The sequence below is a fragment of the Blastocystis hominis genome, assembly GCF_000151665.1.
Source record: "Blastocystis hominis, Singapore isolate B (sub-type 7) whole genome shotgun sequence assembly, scaffold_2".
Lineage (NCBI taxonomy): Eukaryota > Bigyra > Opalinata > Blastocystidae > Blastocystis > Blastocystis hominis.
This window is the reverse complement of record NW_013171827.1, coordinates 947,492-966,272: the sequence shown is the minus strand read 5'-3', so window position 1 is coordinate 966,272 and position 18,781 is coordinate 947,492. Positions and strand designations below refer to the sequence as shown.

Below are 18,781 nucleotides of genomic sequence, written 5' to 3'. Positions count from 1 at the left end.
AAGGGCGTGGACGAGGATGGGAATGGGGGTTGTGATGGGAGTGGGGTGCGTGATAGCGGTAGGAATGGAGAGCGGAGGCGAGGGGTAGACGATGGAGCTGATGGACCGGCTGGTGGAGAAGGTGGAGAGGAAGACGAAGACGAAGAAGTCGAGATTTGATGATGGGTTGCATGCAAATTAGGAGAGAAAGGTGTAAAACGGTATATGGATTTTCGAGTGGTGTTTGTTAGAACAAGGTGGGGTTTTCAGAATCAAAGGAATTTGTTAATGGATGAAAGGTGTCTCTCTCTCTCATTTCTTTTCTTTTCTTTATTTTTTGTTTGAGAATACTAACGAATTCGTTCCACAATGTGATACTCCTTTTCGTTCTTTTTACTACTATTATTATTTTTTTCACACTTTTTTGAAGAATACTCGATTCCACAAAATTGCAAATCACTTGTTTTCATACTAATTTGCATGAAATCCCTTCAAACAAACAGAATACAAAACAATACTTTTTCTTTTGAAAATGTCAAATCGTAAAATTCTATATGTCGGTATGTTTGCAGACCAGCCTAGTTTATCGGATAGGAGGACTCGATGACCAAGTCGACGAGCAAGTATTGCTTGGCGTTTTTGTCCCGTTCGGCGAAGTAAAGGAAGTAACAATTCCCCTAGATGCCGGAACTGGATTGAAGCGAGGTTTTGGATTTGTAGAATTTGAAGATGCGGAAGATGCAGCGGAAGCGCGTGATAACATGAATAGTGACTAGTACATGTCGATTAATGAAAATCTAGATGCTGAATTATTTGGGAAAGTGATTAAGGTAACCTATTCGAACCGCATGAAGCCGTCTCTCATATCTCAGAAGCCTAGTATCGATGTTCATTTAAATTAATATATAGTTTGGGCCCAGGTCGATGACTTGGAGCAGTTTATCGCAGAATCTAATAAGGAAGTATTTTAGTTCAATCGTTGTAAGGGTTAGAGTAAAAAGGAATGATCAACTTGCCTGTTTGTTATATGTCATATGTGAGAAATGATGGACATACATTCATTTATTTATTCGATGAATACGAACTTCAATCTGGGAAAGAAGCTCGAGGAAATCTTAAACCATTTATCTTCTAACCTTGAAATCGAGAAAAAGAGGCAATTTCTCAGTCAACCCACCAATCTAAGTATTAACATCACAAAGCTGGTATAGTATTGGGTAAGAACTGAATCATAGCCATTATCAACACTGGAGGTGAAATTGTTTGACTGTGCCTATGAGCTGGATTCCAAGTCAGAAAACTCGAAAGAGTGGATTCGCGATGGTTTGCTTTCTGAGTCCTACGCCAAGCTATCGCAACTTGTGCTTTCCATCTATTTTTATATATTTATTCATAAGACTGAAGATATATATCGATCCAATATGAACACAGTGTTTTTGTCGAGCAATCTACTCTACGTTTTGCATTTCCTTTGATTTTGATTTTAGGTTCGTGAAATGGTTGCTGCCATCAACAGATGTAAAGATAGAAGAGTTTTGCCGGGTGCTCTAGTCCAATCGCTTACTTCCAATCTGTCTCTTATTGAGGAGTTTATCAACAGCTTTTACAAGATCTACAAAACCAGTTTGGACCAGTTTCTCCAAGCGAACGCTACCGCTGAAGGGCTCAATCAAATCAAATACCAGCTACTGTCTGAAATCTTCCTTATCGCTGGCTGCTATCAGCTCGCGATCGACAGCGTAACATGTACGCATGATGGAACTTCGCTACCCGAATAGACAAGAAAGGCCAGAAGCTGTCGAAATCATCGCACTATTTCAAAAACGCGTGTTATTTGAATCCTGACAATGATCGAAGCCAATTCATGCTGGGCTTCGTCTATTGCGTTCATGAGTTTTATTTGAACGCGATCTTTCATTACTTCTTGGCGTTCTCTTCGGAGTGGCCTCATCGCGAGATCACGTCAAAAGAAATATCGCGAGTGTTTCGCATTTGCAATTCATTGTATGAATCCATAAACATGCAGAGCAATCATCCGCTCACGCTTTTGGTCTATTGCTTTTTATCGATAATGTACAAATGCATTGTGAAGAAGGACTTGAGCGGATTGGCGAGTCAGCTGTCGCAGTTCGATAAAATCGCGCAGTTGCCATCGTGTTGGAAGGACAAGAAGAGTGATATCCTTTCGAATGATAGAATTGGTGTGTTAACGATGAACGTGTGACCACTGTGATGCTTATCTCCATCATTGGCATTACGATCACGCATGTTTATTCGGATGAGAACATTCTTTTCTCCGATCCGGAGGAGCAGAATAACGAGAAAATGATTCAGATCTATATCCAGGTTTGCATGACGTGGATCAAGTTATACGATACTTCCAAAACGGTGTTTTTCGTTCCCATTTTGCTCATGCTTTTCTATGCCAGCAAATATCTCGATTCGAATTTGATCTCGAAAAAAGCAGCAGTTGCGTTTGTGATGATGAAAGAAAGAGTTGAGCGGGACATCAAACCCGTCGCTTCCGAAATCGACCCTCTCTACTCCAAGATCGTTTCGCTCTTCCGCTGTTGCTCGTTCGTTTTGTTTATTCAGCAAGTGACGGTTGTGCAATGGCCGGGAGATGAAGAATAGACGTCATTCATTCACGACGCTTTGTTTGAGTCCAGCGCAGAGAGAGTTTGTCATCTCATCAAGACCGAGCAATGGGTTTCGAGAGGGAAACCCGAAAAGAAAATTCCCGTGGCCAGTCAGAAGAATGGAAAATCGACACGCGCCGGTGGAAAGGACGGTAAATTGGAGAGAACTGCGAAGGACGGTAAATTGGAGAGAACGGCGAAGGACTTGAAGAAGCCGCAGAGAAGCGAAAAGGAGGAACGCGAAGAGAGCAGACTGGTCACGTCTCCGCCGAGGAAGGGGAGCAGTTCCCTAGCACTCTCTGGAAATCGCCGAGAGCAAAAGAAGGGTAGGAGGGGTGGTTGGAGGGATGAATCGCAGGGAACGACAACAAACAAGAGGTGTTTTTGACGGTTTCGAGCTCGCTGTCCCTCAGCGATTTTGATAATTTGGGGAGTTTGGTGAGCAACATCGACATTCCTTCGTCGGTAGTCGCTGAATTCGATTGAATGACTGTAGTTCTCGGTGGTTCTGGATGTCAGCAATATCGCGTTTTCCTACGGCTGCCATGAGACGTACGCTTGCAAAGGCATTCGCCTCGCGTGTGAATATTTTCGGAAGAAAGGATGCGCGATCAGCGGATATCTGAACGCGAAGTATTTTGACGGTATGACTTTTTTTCTGTCCATCATTCGTAGAAAGACCAACTACGAAGATCACAGTAGGGTTTGGAATAAGAGCTGAGTGCTAGAGGCCAGACGACCTCGAGTTCTTAAAGGAAATGAGAAAGGCGCATACATTCTACGCTGTTCAGGAGTATGAAGATATCTACATTGTGAATCATGCAATGAAGCATCGCTCGATTATCGTGTCGAACGATCGATACCATGATATGCCAGGACGGTATAAGAATCCTGAGCTTGTAAAACGTTTCTTTGAGCATTACTTGATGCCTTATGATTTCACTGCTGATGGGTTCCAGCCATCTCCATCCTTTGTACTGCCTTCGTTTCAGAGTGCTAGAAAATAGAAGAACAAATATACTGATTGTTGAAGGTGGTGTCTTTCTTTCTTACCAATATTTGTTCTCTTTGTTTAATAAAAATGATTATCACAGCAGATAGGTATATATTATGGTAGAGTCTATTATCAAAAGCAAGGAAATCCTCTACAAGCAAGTTGCTCCGTTTGTGAAGGAAATTGTTAGTAACAATGAGCAAAAAGGAAGACACACAACGATTGCCGTCTCTGGATCATCGCAGCCACTTCTGTTATCGAAGTTACTCACTGATGGATCCATTTCCTGGAAGAACGTGGAGTTTTACTTTGCTGATGAGCGCTGTGTTCCGTATGACCATCCAGATAGCAACTATTATGCATGGAGTAAAGCCTTTGAAGATGCGCACATTCCACAAAATAACATCCATAAGGCAAACTCTGGAGCTACTCCTGAAGAGTCTGCAGAATTGTAATTAGAAGTACTTCTTCTTTTTACTCTGAGATATTCCTCGGAATTGAAAGAACTGCCTGTTCAGAATTCTTACCCAGTTTTCGACATTATTTTTCTAGGTGTAGGTCCAGATGGTCATATTTGTTCGCTCTTTCCTGGTTTTCCGCACTTAAAGGATTCTACTCACTGGGTTGTGCCCGTCCATAATAGCCCTAAACCGCCGAGTGATCGAATTTCTCTAACCCTCCCAGTCGTTAATAATGCTTCCAATGTTTTCGTTATTGCCACTGGATCCAGTAAGCGGCCAGTCATTTCTTCGTCTCTGAAAGGACCAACGGAACTTCCAATTTCCCAGGTTTGCCCTACTCAGGGCAACATGGTCTGGTTCCTAGATAAAGAGGCGACTCCCTACTTTGTTTGTGAAAGATACTCTAGGTTTCCCACCAAATTTTTAAAGCTAAATCCAGAGTCTTATTTGAATCAACAAACAGCAATATTTAAACAGTCTTCTTCTTGAAAACGTACAGTTCAGTTCCCTCTTCAATACCATAATAAGATAGTTTCTTCTCTAAATGCAGAATCTTGTCACCAATCATAATTTGAACTTCGTCAGTAGCCAAGTGAGTTACCGCCTACAGAATATTAGAGAGAAACGATAACATCCTACAGAGATCTTCTTTTTCAAAGATAGCAACCAGTCCGAAGGCTCTACATCGAACTCATACACATTATCGAAATATTTAGCAGTGATATGCATGGCAAAAGAAAAACTGTACTTGTCTCAAAATAATAAAATAGGGACACTGGTTAATCCAAGAATTTTGTATCGGTTTGGAGCAAGATTGGCCTAATTATATTGGATCTAACGGAACGGGCTTATTCTAATTTCCTTTAACGAATTCTTGGATATGCTATTTATCCATGGAATGAAAGGGAGTGAAGGAATCACGTCTGATTACTTATTACATGCAATGTGAATATATGATAACAACAATCAGATTCACTGGCCAAGCAAAGTGGAATACACGATTTGATGCAGGCTCCTGATTCCATATTTGTCATGTCTATATAAATAGCGAGAGGGTAATGATTTGATTTCATCACAAACAAAGCAATCAACTCTTTAAACTTTCCCAGTGGGACGAGAAGGCTTGTTTGCTTTCTCAGTAGGATCATAAGTGTAATACTTATACACACCAATTCCTACTGCGATTGGAGCAGCAATGGCAGCTGTGGTCGCTAAGAATCCTCCTCCTGTAGCTAGAGCGAAGTGAGCACCCACACTTTGAAGAGTCGATATTACACCTCCTCCAATACCACTAGTCGCTGCAGCACTCATCATTCCGGCTGCAGTAGATCCTGCTGTTATCCCAGGAACACTAAAGCCGAGAATTCCGGCTACTGCTCCTGCGGCGTTGGTAACATACGCGGTTACTCCCGCTGTTGCTATTGCAACTTTTGTAGCAGTTGTACTTTTAGAATTTTTGTTTTCTTCAGAAGACATAAACTAATAATAGCGTATACTGTACGACATATAACACTTTTACTGTTTTATGCGGGGATTTTTTAAAGATGAAGCATAATAAATTAACCTAACTACAGTACCAGACTAAAACAAACATTTTGACATATATGTTACCTTTATTCTTGGCCACTTGGTCCGGTACCATCTTTCTTTGTCTTTTTCTTTTGATCCTCGGTTGTAGAACTGCTAGATAGCAACGAATATAGTCCAATTCCTGCTGCGATTGGAGCAGCAATGGCAGCTGTGGTCGCTAAGAATCCTCCTCCTGTAGCTAGAGCGAAGTGAGCACCCACACTTTGAAGAAATGAGATTACACCTCCTCCAATACCACTAGTCGCTGCAGCACTCATCATTCCGGCTGCAGTAGATCCTGCTGTTATCCCAGGAGCACTAAAGCCGAGAATCCCGGCTACTGCCCCTGCAGTGTTTGTGGCATACGCGACTGTTCCCGCTGTTGCTAATGCAGCTGTTGTAGCAGCTACATTGTTCGCTGTATTTTCTTCAGAAGACATTATATATATACTATAAATACTTTTTTCTGTATGACATACAACAAATTCGGGACTATTTGTGTCAATTATTCTTACATTGGAATGTTTTTTTTGTATGAATTCTAACCGTTCAATAGCGTTGATATTGTTCACTGAAAAAAAGGAACAGAAAATAGGAGCAGTCGTCAGACCTTGAACAACCATATTCCGGTGAATTCATGCTTTCGAAGAATTCGCATTTGAACTAGAGCCTCATTCAAAATCAAATCGAAATGTAAAAGCATTCATGCATTATAACCACGGTTTTTCATATCACCTTTTAGCATAACCCATATACATAAGTATATATATATATATATATAGTAGTAGGGAAAAGGCGATAGATGCGCGAAAATCCATTTTCTACCAAATAACCGCGGTGAACTTTTTTCGACCATTTTTCGACCATTTTTCGACCATTTTTCGGCCATTTTCTGCCATTGTCTACCTGCTCACCTCGATGTCCATAACAAGAAACGCGCGGAAACCCATGACTGCCATTTCCACCATTTTCTGCCATTGTCTACCTGCTCACCTCGATGTCCATAACAAGAAACGCGCGGAAACCCATGGCTGCCAATTTCGGCAAATTTCTGCAATGTTAACCTGACTTCCATTGTAGGCCATGGTATCCATGGGTGTGATGGGGCAACGTACGTTGCCCCGGGAGGAATCTTCGATTCCTCCCCATTGTCTTGTTGACTAAGGTAAAGAGAGAAAGACCATGCACTACTCCATGCTTATTCAAGGCTCACCTACCAACGGCTCATTTACATGGGTTAATCCGTACAAGTACAAGAATCCCTATATCACTTCCATGACTGTCCTGTTTCATCCTAATGGTTCGATGTTCAACAACGTGGACACGACGAATGTGATTACTAACAGCAATAACGAGACTGTGACAATCCCTGCTGGTTATTACACGATCAGTGAGATCATTGCCTTGCTCAATACCATGACCGATACTACATTTTCCATATCGACGAATGCCTCGTCGTTCGGTTGTATCTGGATTCAGTCTCCACACACGATTGACTTCACGGATGCACCTGACATTCGTGAGATCCTCGGCTTCGATGGACGAACGGTCATTCTACCTGCTTCGTTCAGTGGATCGAACGTGATTGATATCACGCGAAATCGCCAAGTGATCCAGGTCTACTCGACGATCGTGCGATCATCGGACTTGAAGATTGCCAACCAGAACAACAACCTGCTCACCACGATGATCATTGACGATCCAACGGCTGACTATGTGCGAAGTGTGGAAGACGTGTGCATACCAATGATCACTCGGTTTGATCAATTGATGTTCGTGTTCCGCGATATGGATGGCAAGATGATGCGACTGAACGGCGAATTCGAACTCCAGTTGACGATTGAGGACGTGATGGAGGAAGTGCCTTCATCGATGGGGGAAGCTTCGCTTCCCCCGGGGGTGACGATGTCACCCCCAACGATTGCCTCTGCAAACCAGTTCTCCATGATCGAAGTGTTCGGTAATACCACCAAGAAGGAAGTGAAGCTGGACAATCCCCTCTCGTTCGATCAGTGCTACATCTCGTCTGTGTCGTTGTATACGGACTTCGTGTTGCACAACGTGCCGACTGATCAAGTGGTGCTAATCAATGCTGGCAGTACGATTCAAGAGATCACGATACCACGCGGTGCATACGACATCGAAACGATCATTGCAAAGCTGAATGCAAGTGATGCCCTGTTCGAATTGGTGTATAGCGGTGAGAATGCGTTCCACATCACGGTAGATCACTTCTACACGATCGATTTCACGAAGGCACCAGAAATCAAATCGATCCTCGGATTCGAATCGGACATCTTGGTGAAAGGAGTGGATAACCCGAAGCGCTACTACTTGTCGTCCTCATGTAATCACGTGGTTGTTACTGATGGCAGGGAATCGCACATGTTGACATTGCCTGTCGGTTACTACACGTTCAGCGAGTTCATCGAGGCTGTCGGTGCTGAAATGGTGAAAGTGCTTCCACTCACATCCATGACGATCGAGAATGATCATGTTCGCTTCAATGTCCAAGCAGACGGATGGTATTTCGATCGATCCAGTGTTGACACGACGATCAATGGTTTTGGTTGGACTCCATGGTTCAAATTGACATCAACGGTACGCAATCTGTGCATCGAACGACCAGTGGAAGCTTCGTTCAACCCTGAAAGCGATTCACCACCTGATATGACGAATGATCAAGGTATTGGTGGTCATGCGTACATAGGATCAAACACCTTCATTGCGTATGACTGGAAAATGCGTACGAATGATAATCGGTTCCTGCTAAAGCCTCTCGCGACATACACGATGCGTTTAGCTGATGGCTCAGTACTCGATAGTGGTGAATTCTACATAACGGACGATACGTCTACCCCGATCAAGATGAATACTCTTACAACCACATGTTTTAATGAACTCAATGCTCGATATGCGAGTGCTATGGAACTACCTCCATCTCACCAGAATGCGATTGCGTGGACGGTGAATGACAATAGAGAAAGCATGTCATGGACTGCGAAGGACTATGCACCAGAATTGGAATTGCATATCACATCGGAAAATACAGGTGACTTGGTGTCATCGAATGGTTCTTCGACTCGGACCTTGGTATTCCAAGGATAGTATATATCACACGAAAGTGTTTATCGATACGACGAATTTTATACTTGGAATACGTGGATATGGCGAAAGACCTCTCACAATCCAACGAGGTCATTATAGCGCTATTGATATCGTGAATATGATCGCTAATGTGATCAATAAGATATTTGTAGATGCGTCTCTCGGAAGGTACTTGGTATATGTCATTGCAGATAATGGTGGTCGAGTACGAATGGGATGTCGAAATGGTACAGAACCACGATTCATATTGTTTTGTGATAATCCATGTTTCAAGATTATACCCGGACCATACGCTGAACCAGGTGGTGTGTATTTGTCTTGTTATTTCGAGTTTTATCGCAATTACTACATCAGGATGCCCGAGTTGACATCACCTTACGAGTTTGCGATGGCAAACATCGATGGACTGAATGTGACGAATATGATCAAAGGTAGTACGTATTCCGATCGTGCTGTGTCGATCGAATTCATACAACCGACACGTGTTACGTATGTGGGGAAGCAAAGCTTCCCCGGGGCAGCTTCGCTGCCCCACTATGTGAGGAATGATGAAGTTGTTGTTCCATCATTGGCTACCTTCGTTGACTGGGAACAATCTGAGTCGTACACGGCTAACACAACGATTCGCTTCCCGTACGGAATGATGACACTGGACGAAGGGGGAAGCACTGCTTCCCCCGAGACTGATATCACGTACACAGATGACGTTCAGACATTCACGTGGACCATACCATCACGGTTGACACAGGCTGACATGATATGGCACATGAACCAGTGTTTTGACTCGGCTGCACTGAACATACGATGGAAAGCTGAGTCAGATGGGTACTACATTCACGCAGACTACGTGTTCTCGTTGAGTGGTAACCTGGGAACCATCGTTCCCGCTTCAGGATCGCAATCGCATACATGGCGTATCCCTTTCGACGATGGTGTGTACTATGCCAACTATGGTCCGATGGTTGCCGAGTATCCTGTCGATATCACGAACGGTCTATCGAACATACAGCTGTATTGCAACATCGTGAAAAGCAAGACGATACCACTGCTTGCGAATGTCCCGTTGGACAGCTTGTACAAGAATTACTTCTACAAGAATCGCATGTTGGTACCATGTTCTGAATTGCTTGATCGCATCGTGTACGAATTGAAGGACGAAAATGGTGACCCGCTATCGTTCATTGGGAACGTGTACCTGCTGATCGGATTCACCGTTTCAGGAGGAAATAATAAATGAATCTAGTGTTCAACATTGCTCGAACGTACGAACATGAATTCACAAGTAACAATCTCATCAAAAGCGACATGGTAATCGACAGAGTGACTATGAAGGGAGAATCGCCTGGCACCTGCCTTGTCCTTGATCGAGTGAACAACATGCAAGAACGACGACAGTCTCCGTTGGTTGTATTGAACGAGGAGTTTACGGAGAATGCACACATGAACGTCGTGGTACCCAAAAGTCGCAAATGGTCATTCTCGTTGACCGATAAGACCGGTGCAACGATTGCCCTGCCAATGCCGATTACAGTGTGCATTCACTTCCACACAATAAATGAGTCATAATCGTGCACTACCGGTGAGTGTGATTAACCACAATACAGTAATTCCGAAGAACAACGAACGATACCATGAAACGTTCAACACAGTGATCATGCCTCGTGACCTTGTGTACAAGATCACTTCGATTACATGCAAGATCGATACCACTTCTCTCTGGAACATTCGTGCAATGAATGTGGTGAAGGTTCAAATGCTGTGAGGGTTTGAAATGGTGTACAACGTCGGTCCTGGCTACTACTCGATTACCGAGTTATGCCGTGCGATAGCCGATTCCATCCAGGTAGACGATGTTAACCGGGCACACCTGAACAGTGATGTGGCGACCGCTGTTGACCTTAGTGGCGCACCTGATTACACGAGTATCCTCAAGTTGGAAGGTATCGTTGAGGCAGGTATGGTAGCGAGTGAACCCTACGACATCACGAATGGCATGAGTGTGATCCGAGTGTACAGTAGTATCAATGCTCAAACATTCGGTCTGAAGAGTCCGCTGATCGATAATCTGATTCATGTATCGATGGGACTGAACAACATGATCACCTGGGACGACTTGGCAATTGATGTAATCGAACAATCGAACCTGGACTACATTGATTGGGTACTGACGGACGCGAATGACCGTCCGATCTCATTGAATTCGAATGTCTACATCTCATTCACGATTTCGTGCTATACCTCTTCAGTAAAGAATGGATGAATACGTTGCTACAATTCCGATCATTCGATTCAAACCACACAAAGTGAAGTCGAGAAACATGATGGACAAAATGTTGAATCGATATTTCGATAAAGTCGTTGAAAGTGAATTCAATCAACAGCGAATGAGGAGCGAACAATGGCGACAGAAGCGAACCTTGTTTGATTCGTACATGAATCTCTCACCTGCTGAACGTCGTCGTGTATCCGTCTCTGACATGCGTGGATATCAAATGCAGCGAATTGACGATGAGAACGTACTGTTGTACTCATTCGAGGACAATGTGGTCTACAATGCTAAAATTGAGAGACAATTCAACAAGATCATTGTCCAGTCTGTGAATCACGAGTTGTCTGACATGGAGAAACGAGCTATCTTTGATAATCCATTTGGATATGAACCAGTATCACCCTATCGTATCATCTTCCCTACGACACAGGCCGGCGAATTACAAATCGTGAATTTGCCTGGTGATCTTGGAGCCAGCATCAACAAAATAAAGGATGCTGCTGATGCCATAACGGGTGCAGCTCAACAGATGGGAGAAAGTATCAACACATTTGCTAAACAGAGTGCAATAATTCATAATGATTTTGCTGGCTTGCGAGACGATGTGACAGAACATGGTGATCCAGATCGAGATGTCCTGCTGTGGAATGAGGATAATACTACGACATATAAAAGAGGTGTGACACACACTACGAAACGAGGTAGTACGAAATATAGAGATTTGGTAGCTGAAGGTCGCGTTGAACGTGATCGGTGGTTGATCAAACCTGAACAACAACCTCTGAATGTGACGAATCAGATCGTACAACGGATGGATGTGAAGCCCATTATCGAGAAGTTGGATGAAGTGATTACTGTGATGAACAGCTTTGATATCCAGGTGAACCTTGTCAATATTTACACAGTAGTCAACCAAGTAGCAGAACGAATCTACTTCTTAGAAGATGCGGAGAAGGGCTATCCTAAGATGTTGGAATTGTTGAATGGTGTTAATGATAAATTGCAAAATGCGAACCAAGAAATCAAGTTGTTGAATGAACGATATGCTAAACTGGCAAGAAGCATTGCGACAGGAGACGACAAGTTGATCCAGAGTATTGGTGACTTGGTAAATCAACAGAAAGCGGTGATTGAAAATAGTAATCAGTATTTGCAACAAGTCGAAGCTCGTCTGCAAGGTATTGAAAACAAACCCGATCCTCCTGCAATTGCTGATATCGTAGCAATGATTCCAAGACAAAGTGAAATGCGAATCGATGAATTGTTGGAGTTCTTGAAGAATCAGTACAATGATTTCTTGAAACAGTGGCTAGAGCGAAATAGCTTCATTCAGCAATTCGTATCTGCTGAGTTGGCAAAAGCATATGAAGAAATCAACAAATGGTTGGTTGAATCATTCAATCGATTCACACCTTTGCTTCAAAACGTGTCAAATGGATTGCAGACTACGAATCAGAATCTGGTAGCTCTTGGAAATGCGGTTGAAAATGAGGGAAAGGCAACTAGGCAGCAATTGTCGGATGAGGGAAAGGTGACTAGGCAGCAATTAATGAATGACACGAATGCTCTGGGTAAAGAAATAGAAACTACGAATAAACATTTGCTAGCTCTTGAAAACGGGCAGACTCAGACTGGTAACTTGCTGACAGATGTTGCTAATGGACAGACTCAACTTGGTAACATGTTGACAAATGGATTTTATAATAATCAGATGGTCCAGCAACAAATAATGGATCAGAATATGCAAATGAATGACAGGATGAATCAGGCTTATAGACGGATCATGAATCAACCACAAATTCAAGCTGTGATCTATTTGGGTGATCGTCAACCTGAAATTGTAAATACTCAAGGATTTACACCTCAAGCAATCGAACAAGTAAATCAAGTCGCAGCCCTGATCGACGAAGGTAATAACGAAGATAATGCTACTGCTGATGAGATTGAAAAAGAAATGATTCGTAATGATTTCATTGCTTTCTCAAGTCTGCTTGCTCGCAATGTAAACAATCCTAATTTCACTCAATTTGCAAATGACGTCGGATTTTCTCGTCTATTCAAAGCCTATCGTGAGCGTAATGAAGACGAGTATTTGATGAATTTCTTCATACAGGTAGCTAATAGCAATAATTTAACTCCTCAATATTTAGCCGATGTGAAGAAGTACATCAGATTACACATTGTTGCAACAGGAACTTACGAAGAATATCTTCAGCGAACATATAACACGATCCAGGATATGTTCGCTGCGGAAAAGAGATAATCATTAGACGTGGAATGTAGGGGTTGTCTTCGACAAAGGGGAGACATTATTCTTTTCACTTTGTACGAATGGGGAAGCTACGCTTCCCCGGGGAGAATTTCATTCTCCCCATACATAAATGGCAATTCCATTCACTGTTGATATATCTGCTTTCTATGGCGAACCCGATTTCCGAGAACAGGATAGTGGAACGATTGTGGATCGACGCAAGACATTGAATCTACACAAGGAACTCGAAGCACCAGTGCAATCAAAGCGATCACGAAAGCGAACACCAAAACGAGCTAGTAAGACGAAGGGGGCGATGTACATCGCCCCGGGAGACCATCGGTCTCCCACGAAAACAGCTGGTGCTATTGCTTTCAATGGGGCGACCAAGGACACCGGTGGAGCCATTGCTTTCAAGGAAGGTGGTGCATGTCAGACAGACTCTAAATCCGCTGGAGCACTGGCATTCAATGAAGCGCAATTGATGAACGAGCTGACCGGACTAAAGAAAGGCGGGGCACTTGGTACCATCGCTGCCACGATCATCCCAGCGCTCATTCAGATGGCTCCACAGATCATCTCGAGTCTCAAAGAGCTAGTGAAGGGTAAGGAGGGAGGTGCACTCAAATTCGGAGGAGCTTCTGCTGTGTTCCTCAATGGAATCAACCCTAGCGATTATGACGATGTGTTGAAGACCATGAAAGCCATCGAGCGACAAAGTAAAAACATCGAAGTCCGAGGTGGAGCCTTGTACGCCGGTTCAAGTCGTGTTGGCACGTTCTTCAAGAATGCCTGGAACAAGATCAAAGGTTGGTACGACAACAATGCCGACAAGTTAAAACCCATCACCGATATCCTGGTCAATGCTGGCACGAATGCCGCGAACAACGCGATCAACAAGGCGTGTGCAACTATGTATCCCAGAAGACAGGATCGGACACCGTGAAGCAGCTCGCGAATGTGATAGGTGACATGGCGAAGGGTACGGTTAGCGATGTGGCAAACCAGATTCAGGGCAAGGAAAGCAAAGCCGGCACTGGTTACGATATTTCTGACCTGGACAACGAGACACAAGCAATTGAAGTCCAGACGAAAAAAAAGAATCGCATCCTCACAGCCCTTCCACAGAACGAGAACAAGATGCACGAGTCAGTGATTCGAAGGAGAGTGTACTAAGCGGGAGCCTGCGGCTCCCGCGCGGAAGCAATGCTTCCGCGACACTGAGGGGCAGCGACGCTGCCCCGGGAGGAAGCATGGCGGAACGAAGTTCCGCCGGGGCGACTTTGTCGCCCCAAAGCAGAGCTTCCTCCGTACTAAGTAAACTCTACAAGCATGGATACATGAATGTGGATGCTGAACCAATGACTTTCGATGAAGTTCGAAAACTGGCCAAGCAACTCGAGATACCCGACTTCGATGTGATGGAATTGGACAAGTACAAGAGACTGGCCAAAGAGTACAAAGAACCGGCGAATTGCATCATCTGGATACCCTTTGAAGACGGTGGTAAGCTCGGTCACTTTGTTTCTTGCTTCCGTGAAGACGACGGAACACTGAACTACCAGGACAGCTTTGGCGAGATGAATGACTTCCCGTTGACAGGTACGAACCGTGTGTTCCGTGTGAACAAAGTGAAATACCAGTCGATCTTTGCCAACAACTGTGGCTACTTGGCACTCCTTCACTTGTACACGCACGACGCTGTTGACCCAGCTATCCAGAGGGTGTAAGGGGAAGCGAAGCTTCCCCGGGGGCACGTAGTGTCCCCTACTGTAACTATTGTACTTAAAAGAGTTCAATACATAAATACAAATAGAAATGAAATTCGAAGAGATTGACTTCTACGACTACAAGATTCGTATGTGCCTTGATAATGGTATTCGAATGTACCTTGTCTCTGATCTGTTGAGACAGTACAACGAGAAGCACGGTACAAACAAGCGATTCAAACATTACCTTGAGAATAAGCAAACCCAAGAACTGATCGAACACATGGCAAAAACAGGTGGCTGGAATTCCAGCCACCTGTCAAACGAGGGTCTAGAGGGCCAATCTACGGTAGGCTGGAATTCCGACCTACCGTCAAACGAGGGACTAGAGGGTGAAAATAGTGCCAAAAACGGTCAATCTACAGCTCGTGGGAATTCCCACCCCCTGTCAAACGAGGGACTAGAGGGTGAAAATAGTGCCAAAAACGGTCATTCTACAGTAGGTCGGAATTCCGACCTACCGTCAAAGGGCACCCAAAACGACAAGTTTGATATTTGCGACGTGATTCAGTATGTTACAACCCCTGAATTCAATGGTACAAACAAGGGTTACATAGTATGCGAAGAGCTACTTCACGCATGCCTCATGTGGGCCGATCCTGCATTTGCCTGCGATGTGCTTAGATTCCTAACACGTCTTCGACAGGAGGACAATGACTACCTTCGAAAGGCAAACGAAGAGCTGAGACGTGCGAATGAAGAGCTGACCCATGCAAACGAAGAGATGATCCATGAGAACGAAGAGCTGACCCATGAGAACAAGGAATTGAAGGATCGCCGTGTGCCAAATAAAGTAGGTCAACAATGGTACTTTTTCATAACGTACATTATCGTTGAAAATGATGATAATGTGCACATCTATTCACAACATGTTAAATCAGATAAATGGAAGAGTACATGTTCCAAAATGGATAGAGAGGGACGTGTATGTGTGTATAGAGTGAAAGACATACCGAATGGTTTCACGTTCAAAGACGAGATCGATAAAATCCTTTTAGACTTGTGTAAGAAGTATGGTGGGAAAAAGGTACGTAAGACTCATTATACGATTCCAATGGATGTATGGGAAAAAGAGAGATTTGACATTATTCCAGAAATAGAGAAAGAAGCAAAGCAGGCTCGTGTTGGCCTTGGTTGGCGAAGTGACTTGGATGGTTAGCCCAAAGTAAACATGGCTGTCCTTTTTTACTTTGGGGAGACCATCGGTCTCCCGGGAGGAAGCGAAGCTTCCTCCCTCTTTGGTTATGCCAAGTCGTACTTGGAACGCAATCCTTTGCCTTTCTTCTGCTTGGTAGAAGTGTCGCTTGTGTAGTGGGGAAAGGCTTTGCCTCCCCCGGGGCAACGAAGTTGCCCCTCATAGTTTGCCACGCCATCTCTCGGCTTTTGTACGAACTGGAATTCCTTGGTGTTGATGGCTTTGCTGTAGTCCTGTGGTTTGATTTCAACGGCTTCTTTGCATGTGCTCAAGAGATTGTACGTGCGTCCCTTATTCACTTTGGTCTTCTTATTGTCGGAAGTGCGTCCAAGTTCCTCTTCGAGTTGCTGCACTTGTCGTTGTTTCTCTTCCACTTCTTTGCGTTTTCGTTCATCACTCAATGCCTTCGGTAACTTCGATCGCATCTTGTTGATTGCTTGTTGTTTGCTACTCAGCTCGTATGGGACGTACTCGACCAGCGAATCGTCATCCAGGTAGTACCATCGTGTGTGCATGCCCATCTGGATATCACGAAGTACCTCGCTCAAATTGGACGGTGGTGGTATCTTCATTTTGCGCCACAGATCCTCTCGTCCAAGGATATCGTAGTACAAGAAGATTCGAGTGGCGTTGTCCAGGATCTTGTTGCTCAAGTGAGTGAATCCTTGGAATGCAATGAAACAACTGGTCTTCCGATGTCGACTCATGCAAGCCATGGTGTCCATGAAGTTCACCACCCAGTGATCGTTCGGCTTCGTGTACAAGTCGTCGAAGATGTAGATCGAGGGGTATGTGGTGTCATTGTAGATCGCCACACTTGATCCATCCTCATTCAATTGTTTGTACGCGACGTCCTCGCTATCCGTAAAGTCAGGACGCACTTCGCTATCCGTGTTGATCCATTGTGTCTTGATGCCTGCTTTGTTGGCGACATGTTTGAGCACTTGTGGACACTTGTTTTCATAGCTCACCTTTCCCATGAAGAAGCAGATCTTGTCGAATGAGTGAGGTATCTCGTAGCACAACTGGTTGATGAGGAACGACTTGCCCGACTTGGAAGGAGCAATGATGAGTGTGAATTGATTGAGGAATGTGTCCTGACAATCGAGTTCCCAATCGAACTTCATAATGCCCATGCTCTCCTTGTTTTGTCGAAGGTCTTGCAATTGCTCGTCAATGGTTTGCTCTGGTTGGATGTAGTCGGCTAATTCTTTCAGTATTTTGGCATATTGCTTGCTCTTTTCTTCATCGGTTTCATTCTCCATCCGTTGTTTGATGGTATCCTGCATTACTTCGGCTTGATTGAGCGTATTTTCTGTTCTTCTCGTCAATCGTTTGTTGTTGTACGGACATCGATGGTTAAATCGTCTTATTCGGTTCTTGATCGAGAGTAGTGTAGTGTCTATGTTGGGAATGTACGGACTATCTTCCATTTATTAGGGAGGAACTTCGTGGGAAGCCGAAGGCTTCCCGGGGCAACTGCGTTGCCCCTATTTACTTTGGTTATCACGACATCCGCGATGCCCAAAGTGAAAATAGAAACCATGCTACCTAGGGAGGAACTGCGTTCCTCCCGGGGCGACCTTGTCGCCCCTACTTACAAGAAATCGCAATCGAAGACACTATTCATACTCTTGATCTTGATTTGAGTTGCCGTGAGTGATATGTACGAAAACATATCACCATTTTTGCCCTCGAATTCATTGCTCGTACCAGTTACTACGATATCGATCGTTGCGTCCTTGTATTCACGAAGATCAGTACAGGGTACATTTCGTAGATCGATCTTGATCGGTTTCTTGTCGTTATTCACGATCTTCGTGCTCGGACTCAATTTCACTTTGAACTGGATCTCACCTTCGTATTCACTGTACGATCGACTATCTCTCTTCGTCTCATCAAGAATTCTTTTGAGCTCTTCCGATTGCTCCTTGGGCAGTGTGATGGAGAAAGTGTTGAACAGTTTCTTCTTGTCTGTTTCGAACTTTGAGTTGTCACCCACGAAAACAATGGTAGCATCGGTGATCTTGCAAACATACTTCGCCGATTCGCCCTCTCTCTTGAATCCATTCGAAGTGAGAGACACATTGGAAGCATTGGAAAGATCGAAAACCTGAATCTTGTTGCTCATATCTATTTATATTTATTTATTGAAATCTTTAAGTGATATTAGTTACCATACAAACCTGCGGCTCCCCTACGCTCCCACAGTGTTGGCACGGATCATGATGAGGTGCATCTGGATCGTCGCTGCAACATCCTCTTCCAACTCGATTTCGAACTGGATCTGATTCGATGCTCGCATCGGGAACCACTCGGCCAACGGGAAGGCGAAGATGCGGAACTGATTCAACCAGGTCTTGTACGTCAACAGCGTGTCGTACTCGTCGGAACGACTATTGCAAAGATAGTCCATCCATTCGAAGAAAGTGTGATCAATGCCGTCGGGTGTGTTCGTGTTGTCCACATTGATGATACGCTTCTGTTCACCAGCGATGTTCAAGGAGATACGTTTGAATCGCACATCAAGGAGTTCCGAGAAATCAC

At 44.1% G+C, this 18,781-nt stretch overlaps 5 protein-coding genes; 3 read left to right on the top strand and 2 right to left on the bottom strand.

Moving 5' to 3' along the window:
* The first annotated feature begins 513 nt into the window (after window positions 1-513).
* GSBLH_T00002710001 (uncharacterized protein) lies at window positions 514-992 on the top strand. XM_013041200.1 has 4 exons: window positions 514-747; window positions 781-858; window positions 889-941; window positions 972-992. The coding sequence occupies exons 1-4, from the start codon at window positions 534-536 to the stop codon at window positions 984-986; spliced, it is 360 nt and encodes a 119-aa protein (XP_012896654.1). The 5' UTR covers window positions 514-533; the 3' UTR covers window positions 987-992.
* Window positions 993-2,211: 1,219 nt separating this feature from the next.
* GSBLH_T00002709001 (uncharacterized protein) lies at window positions 2,212-3,339 on the top strand (the record flags this gene model as incomplete). The annotated part of the gene is made up of 4 exons (XM_013041199.1): window positions 2,212-2,583; window positions 2,614-2,944; window positions 2,977-3,083; window positions 3,115-3,339. 4 exons carry the CDS (start codon window positions 2,212-2,214, stop codon window positions 3,337-3,339), a joined length of 1,035 nt encoding a protein of 344 aa, XP_012896653.1.
* A 389-nt stretch (window positions 3,340-3,728) lies between these two features.
* Window positions 3,729-4,067, top strand: GSBLH_T00006479001 (uncharacterized protein; the record flags this gene model as incomplete). The annotated part of the gene is made up of 1 exon (XM_013041198.1): window positions 3,729-4,067. The coding sequence occupies one exon, from the start codon at window positions 3,729-3,731 to the stop codon at window positions 4,065-4,067; it is 339 nt and encodes a 112-aa protein (XP_012896652.1).
* Window positions 4,068-4,539: 472 nt separating this feature from the next.
* Window positions 4,540-4,802, bottom strand: GSBLH_T00002708001 (uncharacterized protein; the record flags this gene model as incomplete). XM_013041197.1 has 2 exons in its annotated part: window positions 4,540-4,677; window positions 4,713-4,802. 2 exons carry the CDS (start codon window positions 4,800-4,802, stop codon window positions 4,543-4,545), a joined length of 225 nt encoding a protein of 74 aa, XP_012896651.1. The 3' UTR covers window positions 4,540-4,542.
* Window positions 4,803-5,158: 356 nt separating this feature from the next.
* Window positions 5,159-6,082, bottom strand: GSBLH_T00002707001 (uncharacterized protein; the record flags this gene model as incomplete). XM_013041196.1 has 1 exon in its annotated part: window positions 5,159-6,082. The coding sequence occupies one exon, from the start codon at window positions 6,080-6,082 to the stop codon at window positions 5,687-5,689; it is 396 nt and encodes a 131-aa protein (XP_012896650.1). The 3' UTR covers window positions 5,159-5,686.
* Window positions 6,083-18,781: the final 12,699 nt, after the last annotated feature.